Source organism: Apteryx rowi, unplaced genomic scaffold (genome assembly GCF_003343035.1).
Source record: "Apteryx rowi isolate R43461 unplaced genomic scaffold, aptRow1 scaffold_674, whole genome shotgun sequence".
NCBI lineage: Eukaryota > Metazoa > Chordata > Aves > Apterygiformes > Apterygidae > Apteryx > Apteryx rowi.
The window spans coordinates 165113-174573 of NW_020450954.1; the positions used below are offsets into that span (position 1 = coordinate 165113).

A 9461-nucleotide genomic window follows, 5' to 3' on the forward strand; every position below is an offset into this window, starting at 1 on the left:
CGCCCCCCCGCAGCCGGCTGCTCCCCTTCTGCCTTGCGAGGCAGAATCGCGCCGCCGACGGAGCCCTGCTCCCTGCAAAATTAACTCATTAATATAAATCAAATAATGGGGGGTGGGGGGGGAGAAGTAGGGTGTGCGGCTGCTCATGAATTAAATATAAGTCTCTGACTGTCCTGAACAAAGCGACCATCCCCTTGGGACGGGTGACGTCTCTCCAGTAACGTGACTGCTTCTTCGGAAGCAGAAACGTGTAAACGCTATAAAACGCGGCGGCGCGACGGGCAGCTCAGAGCGTGCGGCGGGACGGAGCTCTCCTCTTCCTCCTCATCCTCCTCTTCCTCCGCCGCCGCCCCGTGAGCCACGCAGCGGGACAGGGCGCAGGCCGCGGCTCCCCCCGCCGCCCGCAGCAGTGCAGCGCCCCGCGCCCTGCGAGCCAGCCAGCCCCACCGACGGACTCGCGGCTCCGTGAGTAACTTTCCCTCCACCGCAGCCGCGGGGAAACGCGGCAGCTCCCCCGCGGCTCAGCACGGTCTCTCCCCTCTCCTCCACCGCGTCCCTTCAGGAAAGGCGCCCCAGCCGTCGGGACGCGGAGAGCAGGTCTGACCGCCTAGGTTAGCGGCTGGGGGCGGAGGGGGGAACCCTTCTTTTTTAACAATAAAAAAAAAAATGGGGCTTTAATCGCTGAGCCCGGGGCGCTGCTGCCCCGCGCACCGAGCCGGGGCTCGCCTGCAGCCCGGCGATGTGCCGGCTCCCCGCGGCCCCTCGGGGCGGGCGGTGACGGCTGCGCTCTTCCCTCCGCAGGTGGCGGCCATGGAGCACCGCGGCGCCTCCCCGCTCCTGCTCGCCCTCGCCCTCCTGAGCGCCCTCTGCTGGCGGGCCCGGGCGCTGCCGCCGCGGGGCGCCGCCTTCCCCGCCGTGCCGCGGTAAGGGCCGCGCCGCGCCGCGCCGCGCCGCTGCGGAGACGTCCGGGGGCCTCATTCAGCGCCGCTCCCTCGTTGTGCGCTTCCAGCAAGCGAGTAACTGAGCCTTGCTTCCAGCCAGGGCCGGCGCTCCCGGGGGATGTCAGTTAACTGGGTGTTGGCTCGTTGGCACAGGCTCGATGGGGCCCCCCGAGGCCCTCGAGTCCCCATCTCTGCGCCGAGACGTTTGCGTGGCCAGACCCAAGAGGTGTCCGGCCGGCCCGTGCCTGAAAAGCCGCACCGCACGCAGCTTCGCAGCCAGCAGCAGCGGTGCTGCCCACAAGAGCTGGATGCCTCTGACCGCTGCGTGTATAAATGACATAAAGGATATATGTTAAAATGTGCTCCAGGGCATGATGGATGTCTGTCAAAGCAGTCTTGGCTTTTCTTAGGGGGAAATTCCTTTATCTCCACAGTTCAGCTAGGTGGATGCTCTGTATTTCTTTTCAAAAGCACACACATACATAGGCAAGATTGAATATATTAAAAATTCCCAAATTATGAATGAGGGGAAGTGATTTTTATGCATCTATGTGTAGTTTTGGTATGAAGAAACTGTTGCATACTTTGAATAGTTCACATTTTTATTAGATGTCTACATAAATGAAATCAGATGGCATAAAGAGTTCTTCTACATCTAGGCTGGAGGAACATGAAGTGCGAAAATAATATGGGAATACAGCATACTGGTTTATTTTCAAAAGGTGTGACTTGAGTTGTTTTAATTTACACTGCAATAACTTTACATTTTTCACCCAGCCAAAATTTTATATGCCTCAAATATATGCATAATACTAGTATTAATAGCTCTAATTCATCCATAATGACTGTAAATGTATAATGACAATAGTCTTTCCTAGTTTTAGTGCGTGCTTTTTGTGTACCATCATCACATGCAGCAGTTTACCATTGAGATAGGAGGCTATTGTTTTCCACAGAATACAAAAGCAACTAGAAGAAACATCTGATGCCACGCTACTGCTGGGCAGTCATACTGTCCTTGATAAAATGTTACACACCAGTATTGCAGGAGATAGACCATTATGAAACAAGTTTATGAGAATGTGGAGTATTAAATCAATTTGTACAGAGCAGTTGTTGTGATACATTTTAAAAGGTTAATTATGAGCAGCTATTAACTTGCAACTAGCAAATTAATTTAAACAAATGAGAATAAGAATCAGTAGTGATATAATGCCTGCACTTCATATTTCATTTGAAGTTCTAGAGGCTGTATTTACTTTCCTATAGATAGGGCCTAAGAACCATTTCATACTTTTTTTTGGTGCACCTTTTAGGTCCTAATTGGAAGGTAAGTACTTCACAGACACTGTTTTCACTTTGCATGGGAGGAGGGGCACAATTTCATCCATTGTTTATATAAAATATGGTTGTTATGAAAAGCTTAACAGTTGTCACTTGAATTACAATTGCCACAGATCATTCACTGTTCATTGGAGTTAATCATTTGCAGTGACAAAACATTTCTAGAACATATTCATTAGAGAAAAAGAAGATCTGTTCTGCCAGTTACTCTACTGTATCACTGAGTATGGATTATACCTGAAAGTGATTTTTGTAGAATTTTTATCCAGACTATTTTAACATCTCTTGCAGACTAAAGAAACTTGTAGATGTACATTTTGACACAAACCTGAATGTAAGTTGAAGTGAAACAGACAATGCTGCATATCCTCAGCTAACTGTATTTTCCATGGTTTTCTTCTCCAACAGATTGGTAAACAGAATGCCATTTGATGGAGCCAGTGAACCTGACCATGCCCGTGGGTCACTAAAGTCTGAATCAGACATTTTGCAGAACACACTACCTGAAAATGAGAAATTCTATTTTGATCTGTCCAGAATTATTGATAGGTGAGTTTTTTGTTATCATAAGTACAAATGATGATATATTGCTTGAATCATGCCAAAAGTGGAGAATACTTTTGCAACACTTAGCTCAGTCACATTTTCAAACTGTTAGAGATGTAGGAAAGGAAGAACAGATTACAGATAAAACACATGGCCTGTGGTTGAATATTGATATCAGTAAGGATGTCCACAGAGAAGTTGATTGTAATTCCATTCTGGCATGATGAGTGCATTCACTTTCCCTAAGGGCTAAAAAATATATTGTGAAAATCTGGAAGTTGTTTTATGAAATTAGCTTAATTTTTCATGTACAAAAGATAGCTTAAGGAAAGCAGCATGTTGACAAAATGAAAGTTATCAAAATGATATGATCCAGGTTGCATTGTAGAGTTTGTTTATTGTCCATTTCAGAAATGCAAGGCATGCTGATGGAATTTTCACCAGCGTCTACAGCCATCTTTTGGCTAAACTTGCTGTGAAGAGATATCTGCATTCGCTTATTAGAAAACGAGTTAGGTGAGGTGGCACTTACATTAGGTAGAGTCTTTTCCTAGCTGGCTTCATTGGAAATTTTTTACCCTTTTGTACCCAATTTCTCGTTTTGCAATTTAGAGATAATGACAGGGAAACTGATATAATAAGGGGGGAATTGAAAATCCTATATAACAGCAAAGTGGTATTTGTTATTAAATGAATACATTACTCTTTATTTCTGTACAGCTGTGAAGAGTAGAGCAACAGACACCGCACATAGCACTGATAATAAATACTGTCAATATTACAAAGATTATCTGGTCAATTTGCTCTTTTTAATGTAATGGCTTAGTTAAATTGTACATTCTCATAGTCTCTATGCTAGCTTGGTGGATGAATGGCAAAATTAAATACAAGATGACTGATTGTTCAGTACTTCTTATATTAAAACAGGGGCACATGGAATAAAATTAACACACAATTGATTTAAAGTGACAACAAAAAGGAATGATTTTTTTCTACTGTTGAACATATTGCCAGAGCACTTTGGGAGATCTGCATTACAGAAGGATTCAAAAAGAGACATATTCATAGACAAGAGTCCAGATGCAATTTCAGGATGAGGGAGCCCATAAACTAATGATTGCAGGATGCTGAGAAGAATTTCTGTGTACTTCCCTTGTTTTTATATCCCTAAGCAGCAGCTACTGGACACTCTTGGGAACAAACTAATAGGATACTTTGGTCTAACCCAGTATGACAGTTCTTATGAATGCCTACTTCATACACTCAAAAGCTGAATGAAAATTAGGTCCTCCATTTTTACCCATTTATCTGAAGGCTGCCTTTGTCTCTAGACAGTTTCTAAGCATTTATATCAATGCTGCCTTTGTTCCAGAACATATAGGACCAGTTTCTCATATGCTGTAAATTAATGTAGATCATTAAAGCAGAACACACTAGCTGAAGGTTCCCAAGATCATGCATGGACAAATATGACTCTAAGTTTGGGTTTCAGAAGGTGTGTTTTGTTTTCTGATGCTTCCTTAAAACAAGCATTTGCAGCTAAATATTTGATGTTACACTCTTAATTTTTTCAGAGGCAGGCTCAGTCCTCACTGACTTCAATGGGAACAGTGGCCAGGGCCTTCAAGTGTGATCTTTATGTGCACTCCTTGGTATCATACTAAAATATATTTGCACAAATAGAAGACATCAGATTAGAGTCAGTTTATTAAAAAGAGTAACTTAGGCTATGAGAAGGCATAGGAGGAAATCATAAATTCCACGCTCAACCATTTGATCATGCAGAATTCCTATGACACAAACTCTGGAATTCTTTCAGTAAGATTTGTGTGGGTCATGGCAAAGTTGTGTAGGAGAAAGAAATCAGTGGAAGGTTTGTCCAAAGGACTGAATGCAGATCCTTAGGATCTGATGCTTGTTATTAAAATGCATAGTAAGCAGTGACAGCAGAATGACTTCTTTTCAAGAGAAGAAAGGAAATTCCAAAGTCATAGTTGGAAATGAAAGCTGTAATGAAAGTTTGATTTTATTTAGCTAGCCAACATTGTAAAGTTTGCTTCACTCATTTTAATACTATCTTCTTTTAAATTGATTATGTATATTAGTTTATTTATTTTTAATTGTTGTATATCGCTAGCTCCCAGGACAGTCCTGTCAAACGCCACTCTGATGCTGTCTTCACTGACAACTACAGCCGCTTCCGAAAGCAAATGGCCGTGAAGAAATACCTAAACTCAGTTTTAACTGGAAAAAGAAGGTATTACAAAAAAGCAAATACGTATACTTTACATACTTGTATGGTATTAAGACAGAAAAGATTTATACCCACATATACAAAGAGGACAAGCAAAAGACAATGAACATTAATGACTTTATAACATAGTTTATAACATAGTTTTAAAATACAGACAGCATTTTCTTCCAGACTAGAACAGATATCACAGTCAGATTAGAGTGAAAGAATAAAGAGGAGATTTAGCATCTGGAAATGTTAAAAAGCTTCTAACATATTCTTAAAATGCTTTTAGTTATAGCAAGCCTCTTCAGGAAGAATCCACAGAACTATGGAACATGACCAGTAATTTTATAATGAAAACACACTATTTGTTCAAATTTTATCTTTAGGCAAATAGTCAAAATGAACATTTAGAAGTCCCGGAAAGAAGATTGTATGTCCTAATCAGTATAGGTGAAAAGTGCCAGTATGTGTTTTTGAAGGGTATATATTCTGTTGTAGACTCACTCATTGAGACCACTGCTTTTTGCTTTTAAATATAATGTCTCTATAGGTGTTAGACATGCTGTTTCATGTGATTTAAAATACTGCTGTATAAGTGTAATGAAAGATACAATTGCTACAGTTAGAACAAGGCATTGTTTGCTTATCTGCTTTTTCTTCTGAGGACAGTAAAATTTGTTTCTGATCCACAACAGCCAGGAAGAGCTAAACCCTGCTAAACTTCGAGATGAAGCAGAACTTCTTGAACCTTCCTTTTCAGAAAACTATGATGATGTTTCTGTAGATGAGCTGCTGAGCCACCTCCCACTGGTATGTCCAGGTTTACTTTAGTGTTGCCATCTGTTAGTTAACTTTAACCATCCAGTGAGATTAATCATACATGAAATGTGACCTCTCAGGAAAGCAGAGTCTTCTCGGAAAGAGCCATGTTCCATGAAACACTGTGTTTCTGTAGGGATTGTATCGGAATATAATAATCATTTTAATAAGAATAATTAAGTGATCCCCTGATTGCTGTTACTGAAAATTCCTAATTAAATGGAACTGTTAATAATGAACCTAACTCACTTGGGTGTTTCAAATTGTATTCACTGTAGCCTAAAATCCAAATTGACTCATTTTTAATTATAAAGATTATTATTTCTTCAGAGAACAATCTCTCTACCTCACAGCACTTTCAGGGGCATAAAATTGAAAGGGTAATACAGAAGTGAATCAGACCTGATATTCTTGAAAGTGTATTATAAAATTGATGATAAGGTGTTTTTTGGTATTCAGTTGTGTCTGAATTACAAATAAGAAAAAAGTACACTCTTGAAGATAATATTTGGAAGAAAGCAGCCCCACACATTTCTCCACACTGTTGATTCCTTCAGGGACTAAAAGAAAATGCTGTTTTTCTTTCCATAAATGTGGTAGTTTCTCTAAAGATCCAAAAGATTAGAAAGGACATCAACTGCTTATGCTTCAAGGAATAAAACAATTTCTAAGAGATGGGATTCAGGAAAGAAATGTTCTTTCTAGGCAGATTATTCCAAAAATACTTGCTTCTGGATTTTATACCTTCTAAAACATCTGGCATTGACTAAATGAGAGAGAATACTGGCCCACTGGGTCACTGGTCTGTTCCTGGAAATATTTTTATTCCTTTCTTTTTTGATGGACTGTATTGATGATCCAGATTTTCCTATAAGTGAATCTTTTCATCAGTATTGTTAGTTATTGGTCATTGGGCCAATGTGCAGTAACATTTTGCCTAATCCTTCAGTCCTTCCTGATCCTGCAAACACTGGCTGCTGGGTGTAACACACATTAAGCTCCTATGAATAGCTCCACCTCCACCCATGGGAGTTGCTAATATTTGCCAGTCCCCCATGCAGCAAGGGATTTTGGCAAGCCTTGGTTCTTGTCTACATCTTGTCTGCATTTATATGTTCCATGTTGCAACCACTTATGAAAATGACTGTTCTAAAAACATGTTTCTCCTTTGCTTTTCAGGGCCTCTGAAGTACACCTGGTAAAGTCTATGACAGAACAAGTTATTTTTGAGTTCCACATAGTATTTCAAAGAGCTGACTTTAGTCATCAGACCAGAACAAATATGTTTGTGAAGTGAAAATTGTGATATATTTGTTTCTTATGTAATAAAAGTTGATATTTACATTGTAAATATTACTCTAGAGTTCTCTATTGAAAGCTGTACATATGGATGCCAGTTTAACTCATGAGAAGTCTGTGAGTCCCATATGCTGTAAATTCTTTACTTCAATAAATTTGAAAATGAGTGTGCAGCTGAAGAGAGCCCATCATTACTAATTAATTGGCTCATTTTGGGTACAGTACTACTTTAGGTAAACCTGTTTGATCAGATGGATACATTTCCAGATTACTTCATAAAAGTGTAAAAGCATGAGGAAAAGAATGTGTTAAGCATGTACAAATTACATTAAAAAGATCTCTGAAGGTTGCTCCTGAGCAAAAGGGTATGCTTTTCTAGCAGCTTACCAGAGAATGAGAGGAAATGAAAAAAACATTACAAAATATTTGACCTTTGACAGAATCTTTCCTTTTTCTTTCACATTTTTAATATATCACAATATACAAATTCTATTAAAAACATTAAAATGTATCCTTTACTTTTAATAATATTTTGGATGCTCTGGAGCTGCCAAAGCACTCACAGAAGAATGCTATCCCTTGATTTGTTTGATGTCTAAAGTCATTGGTTATTCTACATTTGATTGTCTGTAGCTTTGATGATGAAACTATTCCTTATATATAAAATAGACCTGAAGACACTTTACTATTTTTTCAGAATGAATGTAACTTACAAAATATGCAGACAATAAATCATTTTATTATCACTGCAAACTATTACTGGTTTAAGTCAATTTATAGTTACCTGGAACAGTAGGGGTCCCTAGTTAAATGCTGTATATTAACAGAGGAAAATAGTATTCTTGAACTGATGTGTACTATATATATGGTTTGTTTATATTAAAAAGACAAAGCAAGTAAGTCTCCTAAAATAATCCTTATTACCTTGGCTTTGTATCATCATATCACAGTATGAAACTGGAAATATACAGCTGATTCACTGCTGTTTTGAATCAGAATCTTGTATTTTATTAAAATTGTAGGTTTAACTGGTTGAATCACTTGCTGAAAAAATATTTATTGTTATAAGGACTCATAGTTCCATTACAGTAAGGAAAGTGCATGGTATTGCACGTATTGCTTATGAAACACGTATTCGTGTGTGATACTAGTCATAACCCTACCATATTTCCCCCCACCCTGAAAAAAACAAAATTTGATAGAAGTAGAAAAACTATCAAGCCTACCTAGAAAATTCAATTTGGAATTTCAAGTATATTTATGTATCATAGATACAATCATATTCCTACCACAGTGAGTGATAAAATTAATTTATTGACAGGCACAGACTGGACTTTCACTTATAAGTTCACTGCTGCTATTTAGAAGGAAGCTTCAAACATGATAAAATCTGAGATTTTTGGGAACAAGTTCTCATAAATATGTGCCCTTTCAACTTACAGATGTTATCAATATTGACATCTGCATGTCAAATGAAAACCAGTTTGCACAGATCAGATGCTTTTATTGATATTTCCACCTTGTGTTGACAAAATTTCTTTTAGCATAAACCAATGAATGGTTCACAAAAGTTAGACATGTAATTTTACAGTCTTCCCTTGAAAACTGGTCTTCAAATGGTGTTCCACTCTTAACTCCTATCTATTATGAAAATTTGAGTGGAAAAGTGGCTTCAGATAATACTTGAGACATAAAAATAGATGGATGCGATAGTACTTAACTGGAAAATTTTGTCAGTGTTCTTTGATCTTTATTAGGTTTTCTCTGATAATCTTTAAAAAATCAAATATGAAAATTCAGAAACAAAACTTGTGTGGTCTTCATACACAGAACTTTTTGTTTAAATGTGCATAAGGCTCATTCACTCATTTTAAAGCAACAGAATGGGAGCGGTGGACCTCTTGACCCTAGAATTTCAGCATATTTAAATTTTTATTCTAAATCTGCTTTTGTTTTAAAGTACAATGCTATAGCTTCAACAGACTTTTTTTTTTCACTTTGACAATAAGACAGCAATTGGATGAGCTGGTCTTTCATGTTCAATGTTTAATCCCCCCAATATTTTGTTCCCCATAGAAAACTACAGAACTTAGAATATGTGTTTTCTCTGTTATAATGGAGGATGGAGTGCATTACAGAAAAAAAGGGATGCTTACTGGGAAACTATCTATTCTAAAATACAAAAATAATACCCTCATTGTAATAATTAAAATAATAAAGCCTTCCTCAGAGAGTTTAGCAAATAGAGATATTCCATAAGGTATGCCAAATTT

At 38.8% G+C, this 9461-nt stretch overlaps 1 protein-coding gene across 2 annotated transcripts; it reads left to right on the plus strand.

Annotated features, from left to right (window-relative positions):
- The first annotated feature begins 413 nt into the window (after positions 1-413).
- VIP (vasoactive intestinal peptide) lies at positions 414-7354 on the plus strand. Of its 2 annotated transcripts, XM_026085790.1 has the most exons (7): positions 435-465; positions 802-923; positions 2694-2834; positions 3243-3347; positions 4969-5088; positions 5766-5880; positions 7069-7345. In XM_026085790.1, the coding sequence occupies exons 2-7, from the start codon at positions 811-813 to the stop codon at positions 7075-7077; spliced, it is 603 nt and encodes a 200-aa protein (XP_025941575.1). In that variant the 5' UTR covers positions 435-465; positions 802-810; the 3' UTR covers positions 7078-7345. The 2 variants fall into 2 exon arrangements, with proteins under 2 accessions (XP_025941576.1, XP_025941575.1); XM_026085791.1 differs by lacking the exon at positions 3243-3347 and having other exon boundaries at positions 414-465; positions 7069-7354.
- Positions 7355-9461: the final 2107 nt, after the last annotated feature.